The sequence below is a fragment of the Rhinatrema bivittatum genome, chromosome 2, assembly GCF_901001135.1.
Source record: "Rhinatrema bivittatum chromosome 2, aRhiBiv1.1, whole genome shotgun sequence".
Taxonomy (NCBI): Eukaryota; Metazoa; Chordata; class Amphibia; order Gymnophiona; family Rhinatrematidae; genus Rhinatrema; species Rhinatrema bivittatum.
In genome coordinates this window covers 23700518-23717356 of record NC_042616.1, presented here as the reverse complement: position 1 = coordinate 23717356, position 16839 = coordinate 23700518, and the positions used below count along the sequence as shown (strand labels likewise).

Below are 16839 nucleotides of genomic sequence, written 5' to 3'. Positions count from 1 at the left end.
TTAGCCGGATGGGAATATCTAGGGGAAGCGGAAGAGCAGTATACTACATCTAGCGCTCTCCTCTGATCCAAATCTCTGGTCACCCAATCTAAGAAGTTGATCAGATTTGTCTGACAAGATTCACCTCTGGTAAAGCCATGCTGCCTCGGATCTTGCAATCCTTTGGATTCCAAAAATTGCACCGTCCTCACTCTCAGCAGCGATTCCATTACTTTGCTCACCTCAGAGGTCAGACTAACTGGTTTGTAAGTCAGGAAATATTTCTTCACGGAGAGGGTGGTGGATGCCTGGAATGCCCTTCTGGAGGAAATGGTGAAGGCTAAAACTGTGAAGGATTTCAAAGGGGCATGGAATAAACACTATGGATTCCTAAAAGGCTAGAGGATGGGAATAAATAAAAAAGCTAAACCGGCAAGGAGTGGCAGTTGCTACTTTTAAGAGAAACATGGGGGTAACCTGCACAGAGCGGCAGTTGCTACCCTTAAGAGAAACATGGGGGTGACCTGCATGGAGCGGCAGTTGCTACCCTTAAGAGAAACGGGGGTAACCTGCACGGAGCGACAGTTACTACCCTTAAGAGAAACATGGGGGTGACCTGCACGGAGCGACAGTTACTACCCTTAAGAGAAACATGGGGGTAACCTGCACGGAGCGGCAGTTGCTACCTTTAAGAGAAACCTGGGGGTAACCTGCACGGAGGAGCAGTTGCTACCTTTAAGAGAAACCTGGGGGTAACCTGCACGGAGCGGCAGTTACTACCTTTAAAGGAAACATGGGGGTAACCTGCACGGAGTGGCAGTTGCTACCTTTAAGAGAAACATGGGGGTAACCTGCACGGAGGAGCAGTTACTACCTTTAAGAGAAACATGGGGGTAACCTGCACGGAGTGGCAGTTGCTACCCTTAAGAGAAACATGGGGGTGACCTGCATGGAGCAGAGTTGCTACCCTTAAGAAAAATGGGGGTAACCTGCATGGAGGAGCAGTTACTACCTTTAAGAGAAACATGGGGGTAACCTGCACGGAGTGGCAGTTGCTACCCTTTAGAGAAACATGGGAGTAACCTGCACCAAGCGGCGGTTACTACCTTGTGAAGCTTGCTGGGCAGACTGGATGGACCATTTTGGTCTTTTTCTGCTGTCATTACTATGTTACTATGTAGTTCCCAGCCTCCTCCTTACGTTCACTTTTATAAACAGGAACCACATCTGCCCTTTTCCATTCCTCTGGGACTACTCCAGACTCTAAGGAAGTATTGAAAAGGTCAAACAGCGGAGCTGCCAGGACATCTCTAAGTTCTCTTAGTACCCTCGAATTTATCCCATCTGGCCCCATCGCCTTATCTACTTTAAGTTTAGTTGGTTCTGAAAATCAATTGAGGTTTACCTCACTTCCAATCTTATTTGTGTTTGTTTTATGTGGTCCTGCTCCAGGCCCTTCCACAGTGATCATTGAACTGAAATATGTGTTAAATAACTTTGCTTTTCCTCATCTGCCTCCACTTATTCCTCTCCTTCATCTCTGAGTCTCACAAAGCCACGTTTGCACTTCCTTCTATCACTAACAGATCTAAAAAAAAAATCTTGCCCCCTCGTTTTACCGTATTTGCTATTTTTTCTTCCATTTGAATTTTTGCATTTCTGGCTGCCTTCCCAGCTTTTCTAGATCTTGTCACCCGTCTTCCACTTTTTGTGATCTCTTGTAGTTTATGAACACAGCCTTTTCTCCCTCAGCTTTTCAGTTACTTCTTTAGAAAATCACAACGGCCTTTTTTTCCTCTTCCCTTTATTTATTTTCCTAACAAAAAGATGTTGCCCTCCTTTTAGTTTTGCCCACCGCTCCTCTACTCCTCCTAGAATACACAGTAACACAGTAATGACGGCAGAAAAGGACCAAAAGTTCCATCCAGTCTGCCTAGCAAGCTTCTTATGGTAATAATATCTGCCAGACCGTGTAATTGGTTTCCATGTTCCTTTTAAGGATAGTAACTGCCGTTCTGTGAGTTATCCCCCAAGCCATATGACAACCCGTAAAAAACTTCTGCTAGGGAAATGTTTATTGTTTGATGAGCCTTCTTGAAAACTCAGACAGTGCTGCTTGATGTACTTTGCTTATGGACTTGGCCATAGGACCAGTCGTGTGCTTTTTCCCTTATGCCTGTTTATCAGTACCACAGACCATAGAAGTCGGGGGTCCATCTTAGTTGTCATCTGAATCCAAGTCCCCTTCCCCCAACTGTCGAAGCGGAGAGCAGTGTTGCAGTTGTGTTAAAAGCATCAAGGCTTATTGGTTAAGGGTAGTAATCCCATGCCTTCTATAAGGGTAGTAACTGCCGCTCTGTGCAGGTTCCCCATGCTTATTAGTACCCCAGACCATACATATCAGGGCTCTCATTGATTGATGTCTGAATCCGAATCCTCTTTTCTGTTTGAAAAGCTTATAGAAAGCAAATGCCAGGTGACCAGTTGCAAGTAGTTTAGTATAACATGTCAGGCCGCCTAAATTCTGTTCAAAACCAGAAGCTAAAAAGCCACTAGTGACTAAGGAAATTCGTAATAACATCCAATGAAAACTTTGAGATTGTGGAAGGGCATGATTAGAGGAAAGTTCAGAACAAGGTCCCATGTTAGTATCTTTAAGAACTTGATGAAGAAACCAAATCCCATAAAACTGCCAGCTTTTCCAATCAACGGGAAGATTGCCTATTAGAATCTAACAGGGTAATTTTAAAAGGAACTTGGTTGTGTCCATAAATGCGCATATCGGCGCACGAACGAAGATACACTGCAATTTTAAATCGTGCGCGCAGGTACACACCTATCATTTAGAATACCTCTTCCGTGCGTATGCGTGATCTTAAGAGGTGGCACGGGTAAATGTCCCGCGTGTTTTTCTGCTAGGGCTTTAGCGGCTTTTATGCGTGTATGCAGGTGGATTTTAAAACATGCCCGCACTATGGAAAAGCCATTTTTTCCAAGTAGTTCACCAGTTTGCCCAGTTCATATCGAGGTCTTCGAGCTCCCTCTGCTTCTTCATCCTGTAAGCCTCCCCCTTGACCCAGAACCCTCACGCTATGCTGAAAGCCCTAAAACTTTAAGATCTCAAGACTTGCTCCTCTCAGGACCAGCAGTAAAGTTACGCGGATAACACGCCAATGCTCGCCGTGGTCAGCTTTTAAAAAAATGTGGCCCCGCCCCGGAACACCCATGCCCCGCCCATTCTCCACCCTCTTCTTCTTGGGTATGTACGCGCGTACTTTGCGGCTTCTTAAAATCCCCATTGCTCACATGTGGCCCGCATACGTTTTTGCGCAAGCGATGCTGTTAAAATCTACCTGTGAGGATTTAACCATATCGAAGCCATACTGGATTTCTGCCAATTTAGAGTCATTTCTATACTGTTTATCAAGTTCCTTAAGGGCTCTAACTGTAGAATAAATGATTGGGGCTTGTTGACGACATAAAGGAAGTTTAAGACTTGGCAGGGTCGCTATGTGTAATAGGTGAACTAAGGCTTCCTTCAATTCCAAGCTTATAGGACAATTGCAGGAAGACCTTGTAAGACTGGAAAATTAGGCATCCAAATGGCAGATGAAATTTAATGTGGATAAGTGCAAAGTGATGCATATAGGGAGAAACCCATGCTATAATTACACAATGTTGGGTTCCATATTATGAGCTACAACCCAAGAAAGAGATCTAGGCGTCATAGTGGATAACACATTCAAATCATCAGCTCAGTGTGCTGCGGCAGTCAAAAAAGCAAACAGAATGTTAGGAATTATTAGGAAGGGAATGGTGAATAAAACGGAAAATGTCATAATGCCTCTGTATCGCTCCATGGTGAGACCGCACCTTGAATACTGTGTACAATTCTGGTCACCGCATCTCAAAAAAGATATAATTGCGATGGAGAAGGTACAGAGAAGGGCGACCAAAATGATAAAGGGGATGGAACAGCTCCCCTATGAGGAAAGACTAAAGAGGTTAGGACTTTTCAGCTTGGAGAAGAGACAGCTGAGGGGGGATATGATAGAGATGTTTAAAATCATGAGAGGTCTAGAACGGGTAGATGTGAATCAGTTATTTACTCTTTCAGATAATAGAAAGACTAGGGGGCACTCTATGTAGTTAGCATGTGGCACATTTAAAATTAATTGGAAAAAGTTCTTTTTCACTCAACGCACAATTAAACTCTGGAATTTGTTGCCGGGGATGTGGTTAGTACAGTTAGTGTAGCTGGGTTTAAAAAAGGATTGGATAAGTTCTTGGAGGAGAAGTCCATTACCTGCTATTAATTAAGTTGACTTAGAAAATAGCCACTGCTATTACTAGCAACGGTAACATGGAATAGACTTAGTTTTTGGGTACTTGCCAGGTTCTTATGACCTGGATTGGCCACTGTTGGAGACAGGATGCTGGGCTTGATGGACCCTTGGTCTGACCCAGTATGGCATGTTCTTATGTTGTTATGACAATCGGCAAGATTCAAAAATTCCTCTAGTCAGTATTGGCCCTGTTGTTGAATATATGCTAAATGGTAAGTGTAAAAATCAGAGAAATTGACATCACCCAGGAAAAACCCAGGCCTCAGATCACCTGATATACTATGAAAGAGAAAATGTATTGGGCAAAAAATAAGTGGTGAGCATATAAGATGTCATCCCTCTGCAGAAACAATAGTAAAATCTCTGTGGCTTTGGCCATCTCCACGTCCCCATTATGGTCCTCTCCTCATCCGCAGGGGTGGATTGGCCTATCGGGGGATCAGGTATCCCCCGGTGGGCTGGTCGCTCTGGTCACGTGGTCTGCTGAGGGTGGCCGCGACAGAGCCGTGCTCGGCAGACGATGGGGTATCTCCTGGGCCGGCCTGAGCGGAAAATCCCCGGGTCGATCTCTACCCGGAATCCGCCCCTGCTCATTCGGGTGGGTTTGCACTTTTTCCCGCTGAAGGGTCTCGAAGCACTTGATCCACAAGGAGCTGTCGGTCCTTGCAAGACTTTGGGGAGCTTTGTGAGGTTCAAGCTTCAGTGGTAAGCCAGCAGAGGAGGAGGTGGCCGGGAAGGAGCTCTGCTTGCTGACTTCTGTCGCCGGCGGTAGGCAGACAGGCCGGTGATGCAGGGGAGAAAGAAAGATAGAAAGATTTTGCTGCTGTTGCTGGCTGAGGCTGTGAATCACTCTCTTCTTGCCTGCATAGAGGCCACAACTTTGCGGCACACCTGAGGTTTCGCCAACGGGCCGTGACTGGTTCCCCTTGACCTGCCTCTGGTTTAAACTCTTGAATCAGTGTCAGGATGCCACACTTTGTGGCATGTTGCACGGCTATCATTTTAGCTTCCACACTGTTGAGCTGCATCTCTGTCACTATATGGTTCATTTCAGGCCTTTCGTTTCCTTCTCTGCAGAACTTTGATAGAATGTACATGGATTTTTATTTTTCCATATTCCAGCTCCAGTTAAGGAGATAGTTATTTGCCCGTGAGTTACTCTCCTGATGGCTTATGTGGGGTTTTGCACTGTGTGATGGTCTTATGTTTAATCATTTGCAAGTTTGCATGATTTCATATGCCTGCAAAATTCAAATAGCAGATGTTACTCTCAACAGAAAAGAAGGTCAGTACAGATCCGAGAGGGTTTAGGGTTGTTGTTTTTTGGGGGGGCGGTCTCACTTCATTCTACTTTAAAGAAGGAGCTATTACTCTGGGACTTGTCTGTACAATGTTGTGCCACCTTTTTGAGCCAAAAAGCCAGTGAAAGCGACTGTTTTTGTTGTATTTAACAATATGAGCCAGAGTTCTTAACTGCGACATTGAAGATTTCATTTTCAGCCTTGACACAGGGGAAGAACATATTGGCTGCGTAGAAGTAGCTGAAAGATCGATTATTTGACAGCAAGCTCTTCTCCTGATGACGTGACAGTGGCAAATGTCGCTGTGGTACAATGGCAAGAATGGAGTGTTGGATTGATGATAACTATAATGTTACCGCACAAAGTAAGGCTCCTGGCTTCATTTAGACTGGGTCTATTTGCCTGTCTCCTGTAATATGTATAATATTTTCATGGCGTTATGTTGTCTTTGGAAGACGTTACGATTGCGCAGGCTGCCGCTGATGAAAGTTTCAATTGGTCAATTTTTACCAAAGAAATACAAGAAGGAAAGAAAACCCCAAATTAGTGTTATGATTTCCTTTATTACGCCGTATCTTATGAGGGGATATGTTTTTCATTAGGCAGGATATTTTCTTGGCTTTTCAAGGAAATTAAATATGCCCATAATCAAGAATTAACGTTTACTTTCTTAGATACGGTTTCTTTCCTTCCGAGAACTGTGTACAGTTGAGCACTGAATTTTGTGGTTAACATGGAGACTAGAAATGCTGAGATCAGGCATTGTGGCTATACCTCATAACGTGACTCATATTTCCTTAAACCAGTTGAGTTATATCGAGCATCCAAACTGCCTGAATTATGTATACATTTCGGTTATGCGCATCTTCTTTGAATATTTAAGTGTACTAGGTGGGGAATAAAAGTTTAGGGAGAGGGTGGCACCCAAACGCTGTCACAGATCTAGTTTCCCAAATGTGGGTAGTAGAAAGTATGGGGTAGATTTTTAAAGGTACGCATGCTTCCTGGCACGCGCCGATTTTATAACATGTGTGCCGGCACGCGCATATGCATGCCAGATTTTGTAATCCGCACACGTAAGGGGGGGAGACTTCCGCAATTTTCACGTGACAAGGCATTCCAGCCTTCCCCAGTTCCCTCCCAGTCCTATCTAACCTCCCTTCCCCTCTCCTACCCTACCTTTTTTCTTTTTTGCTTTTTGTTCTGCAACTTACTTCAGCTCCCGAGCAGAGCGAACACTGGCGCTGTCTCTGCCTGCCCCTTGCAGGAAGGCTGGCACTTGTGCGCGTACCGGCCTTTACGCAAGTGGCCGGGCCTTGCGGAAAATTGACTCGGTGCACACAAGGCTGGATTTTACGCGTGCAGCCAATTTAAAATCTACCCGTATGAGTTTCCGGGGTACAGGGAGAGGAACTTGGAAGGGGGCAGGGTGGGTAGGAAGAGAAAAAGAAAGAAAAGAAAAGAAGGTAATGACAGTAGGTTCTATTGGAGCAGGTTTGGAAATTGTTGTGAAGATGGACATGGGCTTGTGTACAGTAACACAGAGAAAGACGAGGTTTCAAAAAGATTGGAGGCTGGGGGCCTCTTAGCTTTAGTAAACTGGATAGGAGCTAGATTAAGAGGTGCTGTAATGAAGATTAATGATGGGTGATATCCGGTGTATTTCTTGGAGTGTTGAGGGTCTAGGATCTCCAATTAAACAGAAAAGAATCTTGGCAGCGATTCAAAGTCACAAAGGGGTCATAGCGGGTATCCAGGAAACCCATGTAACCGAAATTGAAAGTAAAAAAAACTCAAAAGGAGCAGGGTAGGTCAGTGCTTCTATGCTCCTGCGGTGGGGAGTAAAGCTGGGGTGGCCATGCTGATTCATAAAAAATTAACTTTTCAATCAAGTCACCAGATTAGTGATCCATGTGGAAGGTGCTTGGTAAGATACAAGGCCAAGAAGTTACAATATGTAATATCTTTGCTCAAACGCCGGGCCGCCGCTATTTCCGCTGGAGCATGGAAGGCACGTGACAGCTTCAATCAAGGAGAGACAGAGAGAGAGAATAAAGGCAAACACGATGACTCTATCTACACCACAGTAAGAGCACAGGGTTTCATTGGTCTGCCTGATGAATTGATGATTAATATTAAATGTTGATACTGATTATATTGATTGAATAATAGTGATGAATTGGTGATTAAAACAATGATTATGAATATAGGAATAATAATTAATGATGGTGATAAATTACTGCTCCCCTTCCCGCTAATCTTGAGAAATCTCAGGGTGAGCAGGATTCAAAAGTTCCCAGGTATGCTCTACGGCCCACTCGATCATGTCTAGAATTAATTACATCTTAATTTCTGATACTTTTTTCCCCAAAATTTTAAGGGCGGAAATTGGTCCCACAGAAATTTCAGACCATGCCATATTCTGGATTTTCAAATACCAGGGGAAGGCAAGGGGTCTAGTCTACGCCGATTCCCAAGTCATTTAATGGAAGATAAAGGAGTAGATTTTAAAAGGGGCGCGCGGGGCCTATATGTGCGCGCGCTACCTGGCGCACGCGCATGTTATAAAATCCGGGGTTGGCGTGCGCAAGGGGGTGCACTGGCTTCATCCATTCCCTCCCAGGCCGCTCCAAAATCGGAGCGGCCTGAGAGGGACTCTCTCACCCTTTCCCCTAACCTTTCTCCCCCCCCCAGCCCTACTCTAACCCCCCTGATCTGTATTTTACCTTTTGCGCCGGCCGATTGCCGGCACACAATCTCTGACCCAGCGGCAAATGGCCGTTGTGCCAGGAGCTGCTGACCCCGCCCCCGAACCATCCACACCCCGCCCCTTTTTTCAAGCCCCGTGACTTACACGCGTCCCGGGGCTTTATGCTCGCCACCGGGCCTTTTGAAAACAGGCCCGGCGCACGTAACCCCCCCCCTACATACGTAAATCCTTGAAAATCTGCCCCAAAGAATTTAAATTATTCTTACAGAATAAATGGGAAAAGTTTCAACACAATAATGCCATTCATAAGGATAACCCAGAGTTATACTGGGAAACGAGTAAGGCAGTCATGAGAGGTGAGCTTATTTTTTTTTGTGATCGCGCAATCCAAAGCCTTACATGGAAACATAATTGAATTAGAAAAACGGCTAAGTATGGCGAAACAAAACAGCGCAGAATAATACAGAAAAATGTGTAGAGGAATATAGGGCAATCTTACAGGCTTTAAATGCTAGTTTACATCAAAAAGCGCAGAGTTATGTATCATGAGGCACATAGATTTTTCAGATATGGGAGCAAAGCAGGAAAACTCCTAGTGAATCTGGTTAGATTAAGTAGAGGAAAGATGTTCATTGAAAGGTTAAAAGATGATAAGGGTAACCCGACTTCTCAGAGCAAAGACATTTATAATATTTTCCATAGTTTTTATCAGAAATTATATACAGATGATAGAATAGGAGGAAGAAAAGAAGAAGGAGATTTCTTTCAAGATTTAGAAATCCCAAAATTTTCAGCGGATCAGCTTGAACAGATTGACAAGCCTATTTCATTATGAGAAATAGTTGATATTAGGCCTAGTAATAGTTGATATTAGGCCTAGTAATAGGCCTTCCCCCCTAGTAATAGGCCTTCCCCCCTCCATTCCCTACCTCTCCCCCCCCCTTCTCACCTCACCCCTTCCCTGAACTATTGTTATTTTATATTATTCCCTATAATTGTACATTTTGTATATACCTGCAATCTTCGCTTACAATAATTCACTAATCTAATTTTATTCTTCTGTCACTTCTCCCCCCCTTTTTTTTTCTCTTCTTTTACCTTCTTGTAATCATGTTATTCTAATTTTAGTTTAATGTTTTACTTCCCCTACCTTTCCTCATGCTCTAGTTATTATGTTCCAATATTTTTTAACTGTATTATGTTAAACTTGTTCGATGTAAAGCGCCGCCACTGGCACTAGTTTCTTGTTACGCTGTGAACCGATGTGATATCTTTGATGAATGTCGGTATATAAAACCGTTAATTAAATAAATAAATAAATAAATAAATAAATAGTAAGTCATAAAGCACTTGGTCCAGACAGTCTAAATGCCAATTTTTATAAGATTCTTAGAGATCAGGTATCTCAGACTCTTTGGAATTTCTTTTCAGAAGGCCAAAGAAAGGCTAAATTTCCTGACGGATTCACTAACACCTATATTACAGTCCTAGAGAAACCAGGGAAAGATCTCACCAATCTGGCCTTCTATAGGCCTATTTCCTTGTTGAATTATGATGCTAAATTACCTGCAAAATTTTAACAGATAGGTTAAGTTTAGGATTTCCCATGTTTATTTCCACCAACCAAGTAGGATTTGTGAAAGGTCGTTCAATTAGTATTAACATGACTAAATTGTTGATAGCAGTGGAAGAATGTGTCAAAAGAAAATGCCCAGCGATGGTGGTAGGATTTGACTCTGAAAAGGCATTTAATAGATTATTGTGGCCTTATTTGTTTTCAGTTTTGGAAATGTATGGTTTTAAGGGAGAGATCATTGAGAATATATTTCTATTATACCAGAAACCGAAATTTGCAATTATAGCTAATGGTCATGTTTCTGAGGATTTCCTGCTACATCGAGGTACAAGGCAGGGTTGGCCACTCTCACTCCTTCTTTATGTTCTTTCCATAGACCACTTATTATGATATCCATGGGAGGGGTTTCCACATGAGATCTCAGGAATTTAAAATAGCTGCTTTCGCAGATGACATTTTGGTTTTCTTATGCTCTTTGCAGTATTCGCTAGGAGTCTTGAAACATCAGGAAATGTTTGGGGCCTTCTCAGGGTTAAAAAATAATGTTGATAAATTTGAGGCATTAGAAATATTTGGAAATCTGCAAGAGAATTAGAAAGGAGTATTCCTTGAAATGGGTGGAGCATAAAATGAAGTACCTGGGGATAATACCAGAGATTTATGCCATTTATACGAGGATAATATTGGGCTATTAATTAAGAAAATGAGGCAAAAATTATATGGTTGGTCTCCTTACCGCTGTTGCCCTAACAACTGTAGAACTTTAGGCAACTACTTAGTGCTGCCTAAAATTGCTCCCCTTGGCACTCCATGAAGTTAAAAGTATCACATTTAAAAAGTTTTTTCGATCAATGCACAAGTAAGTTCTGGAATTCTTTGGCAAAGAATGTGGTTTGGGCAGTTAGTATAGCTGGGTTTAAAAAAAGTTTGGATAAATTCCTGGTGATGTTAACAGCTATTAATAAATTGACTTAGGGAATAGCCACAGCTATTGATGGCATTAGTAGCTTGGGATCTATTTAATGTTCGGGTACTTACCAGGTACTTTGGCCACTGGTAGAAACAGGATGCTGGGCTTGATGGATCCTCAGTCTGCCCCAGTATGGCAATTCTTTTATGTTCTTATGAAGTGGAGGAATGAGAATGAGCAGGGAAGACTGGGGGTTTTGGCAGGAATAAAGAGTAAATAGTGGCTACAGGGTAGGGACAAGGAAAGGTCATGCTGCTATTTTATTTAAAAAGCACAATGGTGATGCGATCATTTTATTGAGTTACTAGCAGGTCGATCCAGTAAAGTGTGCTCCGTCGGAGCGCACTGTCACCCTGCTCTGGACGCGTGTTTTCCCTTACCCCTTATTCAGTAAGGGGAGGAAAACACGCGGCCCACCCGCGGCACCTAATAGCGCCCTCAACATGCAAATGCATGTTGATGGCCCTATTAGGTATTCCTGAGCGATCCAGTAAGTAAAATGTGCAGCCAAGCCGCACATTTTACTCTAAGAAATTAGCGCCGCCCAAAGGTCGGCGCTAATTTCTTCCGGCGCCAGGGAAGTGCACAGAAAAGCAGTAAAAACTGCTTTTCTGTGCACCCTCCGACTTAATATCATAGCGATATTAAGTTGGAGGTCCCCAAAAGTAAAAAAAAAGTAAAAAAAAAAATAAAAAAATTTTGAATTCGGCCCGCGGCTGTCGGGCCGAAAACCGGACGCTCAATTTTGCCGGCGTCCGGTTTCCGAGCCCGTGGCTGTCAGCGGGCTCGAGAACCGACGCCGGCAAAATTGAGCGTCGGCTGTCAAACCCGCTGACAGCCGCCGCTCCAGGCCAAAAGGAGGCGCTAGGGACGCGCTAGTGTCCCTAGCGCCTCTTTTTCCTCGTTTGCACCGCGTCGCCTAATTTAAATACTGGATCGCGCGCACCGGCAAGGGGCCGGTGCGCGCGCCGGGAGAGCAGGCGTTAGTCCGCTCTCCCACGGACTTTACTGGATCGAGCTGTAAGTTAGGTTAATGCATTGTTCAAGATTATATTTTTGTTCTTTGCCTTTCAAGATTTCTCCAGGTGTAGTTTTTTTGCAGTACATATTGTATTTCTTTTAATGAGACAATTTCTAATTTCTTTATGTATATTTCCTTTGGCATAAATATTCCTCCGAGACACCTAGAAGAGGGGGAGGGAGATTCCTCCTCGCTCACCTGCAAACATTACGGCGCCACAGCAGCGCACACATTCAGCTCGATCCAGTATCGTCCGCTCGAGGATTGCCCGTCTGTAACGTGCTCGTAGCGCACAATTCGGGCACGCAAGGCAGTTCGGCGATACAGTCTCCAGTTTCACGCGTCCGTATCGCTTCTGAAAACAGACGCATAACCCTTTCCGCACCCGGCATGTAAATGAACGAAAAAGCTGTATAATGAAGGAATTATCTATTCCCCTGCGATACTGTAACGGGCGCTGATATTATCTCCTCCCTAACCCGCTGTTCTGCCGCGGCCTTAACCTGCTAGTTTACCGCCTCCCCCTAGTAGGAGTTAGTGTAGTGTAGTGTAGGGTAAAAACATTGCTTACCCGCCCTGGTCCCGTCCGGTCTCCTGCAGCCCCGTCCAGACCGGACGGGGCTGCAGGAGACCGGACGGGACCAGGGCAAAAAAAAACAAACGAAAAAGTAGCAAGGCTCGGGCCTGCTATGGTAAGTGTAAAAAGTGTAAAAAACAAAAAACCTGTGTGTTATATAAAAAAATAAAACAATTTTAAATACCTGTCGGAGGGCCGTGGGTCCAGGCGGCCGGTGGGCGGCGGGCAGCCATCAGCGGCATCCGGTAGTCCCTTCTCCCTTCCTCCCTCCCTCCCCTGCCTGGATGAGCGCCAAAATCGCACGGGCGGGTCGGCAGCGGGGGGGGGGGGCGGCAGCAGGATCCGGGAGCGGCGGGGAGGCAGCAGCGGGGTCCGGGGGGGGCAGCGGCAGCGGGGGGGGGGGGGGGGGGGGCGGCAGCGGGGGGGCGGCAGCAGGATCCGGGAGCGGCGGGTAGGCAGCAGCGGGGTCCGGGGGTGGCAGCGAGATCCGGGGAGCCAGCAGCGGCAGCATGTTCGATCGCGCAGGCAGGTAGGTGGCAAAGTAAAGATGGCCGCCTGCACGGGAAAATCGTGCAATTGGCCGCTGAAGACGTGACGTCACGACGTTTGGCGTAACGGGGTGTGACGTCACGTCTTCAGCGGCCAATTGCACGATTTCCCGTGCAGGCGGCCATCTTTACTTTGCCACCTACCTGCCTGCGCGATCGAACATGCTGCCGCTGCTGGCTCCCCGGATCTCGCTGCCACCCCCGGACCCCGCTGCTGCCTACCCGCCGCTCCCGGATCCTGCTGCCGCCCCCCCCGCTGCCGCTGCCCCTGCCCCCCCGGACCCCGCTGCTGCCTACCCGCCGCTCCCGGATCCTGCTGCCGCCCCCCCCCCCCCCCCCGCTGCCGACCCGCCCGTGCGATTTTGGCGCTCATCCAGGCAGGGGAGGGAGGGAGGAAGGGAGAAGGGACTACCGGATGCCGCTGATGGCTGCCCGCCGCCCACCGGCCACCTGGACCCACGGCCGTCCGACAGGTATTTAAAATTGTTTTATTTTTTTATATAACACACAGGTATTTTTGTTTTTTACACTTTTTAAACTTTTTTACACTTCCTGGTGCCTGTCATTTCAAATGTCATTTGAAATGACAGGTACCAGCGCACCCAGGTTACTGTATAGGCGCTGTTACAGCGCCTATACAGTAAAATGGGTTGCGCGGGCATAACCCTTCCCTAACGCTTCACAGCCGCGGCATGCATTTGCATGCGATTAGAGGAGAGTATCGGGGAGTTAGTGAAGAGAACTGTGCGTGCGGGGAGGAAGGGTGCGCCTGACACTACCTCACTGTTTTTACCGCGGCCTTACTGGATCGAGCCGATTGTTGGCAGATCGGGCTATTTCACACTCAGCTGGGATATTTCTTTTCCATTCTGCAGGAAAAAAAACATTTGTGTCGGTTGCGTTAGATCTGGGATGGCCACCTGATTACCAGCAACCGTCTTTGTTGTTGCGGCTTTTCCCTTTGCTGCAGTCCCTCCAGCAGTCGCAGAATGATAGCGCACGGCGGCGGCGGCGGCGGCAGCAGCAGCTCCATGTGCAGTCGCAGAATGATAGCGCACGGCGGCGGCAGCAGCAGCTCCATGTGCAGTCGCAGAATGATGACTCTTTGGCAGCAGCTCCACAAGTTGTCGCAGAATGATGACTCTTCGGCAGCAGGGCTTCACCCGCAGTCGCAGAGTGGTGATTTTTTTTTTTAGCGATTGAAGTGAAGCTCAGCCCCGGAGGGTAAGCGGTGCCTTTCCAGCCTGTTCTCTTCCCGGTGTCCCTGTGACATTTTCTAGCAGAAGCAGCAGCGCTGAGTGTGAGGAGCTCCAGGCAGGGGGCTCTGCACAGGGAGCAGGGAGGGAAAGCAAAGCGGGGCTCAGGTCTCTGATTCTGACTCTCAGCAGCCTCCCCGCCCTGCATTCAGACCTCCTCATGAGCTGCTCTGATTGCTGCACTTAGGTTTCCCATACATTTGGTTTTCAGAAACTTGAGCATTAAAATGTTAAGATTTAGGGGTCAAAGCTTTAATGGGGGGCGCTAAGCACCGCCCTGTAAAGAGAGCAGAGGGGAGTTAGCCTGCAAGAGACTCCTCAAAGCTCACAATTTTACTTGCACACAGAAACCTGAGATTTACCTTTGTGCTCTCTGTAACCTGTAATTTTACTTTACTATTGTTGTTTTATAATTTGTATTATGGTTTTTTTTTTCAATTTGATATTCCCTTATCCTGTATTTGGTGAGGGTCTGTCTGTATATTCCATGTGGGACTGAGGGGAGGGATTCTGCTAGCATTCAGTTTTGTGTAAGATTTGTATCAGTCCAGCTTGTTTTGTTTTCCAGTAGGGAATAGAAATTGTTTTATTTATTTAAAAACATCTCTAATTCACATATTATAAAAAGTTCATTATTTAGCTGATATAGGGAATATTACCTTATTTACAGTTTTGTTGTTTCATAGATTAGATTGTTCCTGTGTGAATTTTAGGTGTTAGTGCTGTTTAGGTGTGATGGGTTTGATACAAAAGTGCTGAGAGTGTTTTCTGCAGGGTTTTGTGTTACTTCCCAGAGTGCCCGGTACAGGAGGGAATTAACTCTCCAGATTCTCTCCTTCTCTCATCCTCAGCCCGATCTGTCTCTGAAGCTGACTACATCAAATAGAAAGGGAAAGTCTAAATCTTGCCAGTCTCTTATGGATGTTCCTGTTGGACCGATGGATGGTTTTGTCAGTTCTGGGACTTCAGTGCTGGGGAACAAATGTGCCATGATTGAGTGCTCACAGTCTGTAGCGCAAACACCTCTCCCAGAGCAGTCCAAGAAGGTCATGAAGATGGCATTGGGAGTTCTGCCTTTTTCAGAGCCAGATCCTTCCTTGCTGAAGCCCCTGGCTGATCCCCCAAGATCAGAAAATATTACAGGTGTGGCTGTGTCCCCCATCTCAAATCCACTGCAGCCCAGAACTTTGGACTCTTTGTGGATGTTTCTGGTGCGGATGGAAGCGACAATTGGCAGCAAGTTGGAAAGAATTCAAAGGCAAATCTCCTCGCTGGAGCTGCTGTCATTGACCCAGGAGAAGAAAATCTCTGCTTTTGCTAAACGGCTGCAGGCACTAGAGAGCAAGGTAGGAAATGTACTCATTTATTCTCCTTTGTCCATTCAGGATAAAGTTTGTTAGAAGGAAAATTAAGAATTTGGAAAATGTTGTCAAAAGAAAAATATTTTAGAATTATCAACTTTCCCAAGAGAGAATATTTCACCAGGGGAGATGATTAATAATTATTTAGGGGAGGCTTTGCAAATATCTAAATAATCTTTTTCTAATTAACCAATGTTTTTATTTTAATGAATATTAAATGTATAAAGATCTTTTGTCTCTTGTTGCTGATCCACAAATTGAGGAATAAGAAGTTGAGCCCAAAAACAAATTTCTAAACCTTGGTCATTTTTAGTCTTGAGTTCCCAGCCAGGTCACCTCTACCCTCTCCCTTCCCCCGCCACCCTCTATTCCTTTACTGAAGTCACAGTGACGGGGGCTGCCCATCTTCTCTCCTCCTCCAAACTCACTGCTTCAGGGGTGGCCAATTCCAGTCCTCGAGAGCCACAAACGGGCCTGGTTTTCAGGATATCCACCAGGAATAGGCATGGGATAGATTTGTATGCACTGCATCCATTGTATGCAGATCTGTCTCATGCATATTCATGGTGGATATCCTGAAAACCTGGCCTGTTTGTGGCTCTCGGGGACCAGAGTTAGCCACCCCTGCAGTCCTTGCTCCTCTAACCCCATTGCCGCCAGCTCCTGAGCTGTATCTGTCCCATCCTCAATCTATCACTTTCCACTGTTACTGTTCCTGCTGCTTTGAAACGCGCTGTGATCTCCCCACTCCTCAGAAACCCTCACTGCTCCTTACCTGTCCTGCCAAATATCGTCCCGGCTTCCTCCTCCCTCCTCCCTTTCACTTCCAAACTACTTGAACTTGCTGTTCACCGCCTCTACCTTGATTCTTTCATCTCAAGCCATTCCCAATCCACTCCAGTCTGGTTTTTGTCCTTTACATTCCCCAGAAACAGCTCCTGCCAGTGTCTCCAAGGACCTGTTCATGGCTAAACCCAAAGGCCTTCCCTCAGTCCTTATCCTCCTTGATCTGTCTCCTGCTCTGACTCTGTTGATCACAATCTCCTCCTTGATGCTCTGTCCTCTCTGGGATTTCAGGTCTCCCTCCTGTCTTGGTTCTCTTCTTACCTCTCTCATTGCACGTTTAATGTCTTCTGGTGGATCCTCCTCGGCTGCCATCCCACTATCACTTGGTTACCTCGGGGCTCTGTCCTA

General features: G+C 45.9%; 2 protein-coding genes across 3 annotated transcripts in view; both read left to right on the top strand.

Annotated features, from left to right (window-relative positions):
* The window catches only part of LOC115083147, a 127126-nt gene that overhangs the window by 26264 nt on the left and 84023 nt on the right, over positions 1-16839 (top strand). The window contains 3 exon segments of the mRNA XM_029586955.1: positions 13999-14207; positions 14309-14328; positions 15079-15630. Coding sequence (XP_029442815.1) covers positions 13999-14207; positions 14309-14328; positions 15079-15630 — 781 coding nt within the window.
* LOC115083683 (oocyte zinc finger protein XlCOF6-like) overlaps positions 14177-16839 on the top strand; it is a 29028-nt gene continuing 26365 nt past the window's right edge. For both annotated transcript variants that reach the window (XM_029587644.1, XM_029587643.1), the window contains exons 1-2: positions 14177-14252; positions 15136-15630. In XM_029587644.1, coding sequence (XP_029443504.1) covers positions 15202-15630 — 429 coding nt within the window. In that variant the 5' untranslated portion in view covers positions 14177-14252; positions 15136-15201. The remainder of the gene's footprint in view (positions 14253-15135; positions 15631-16839) is intronic.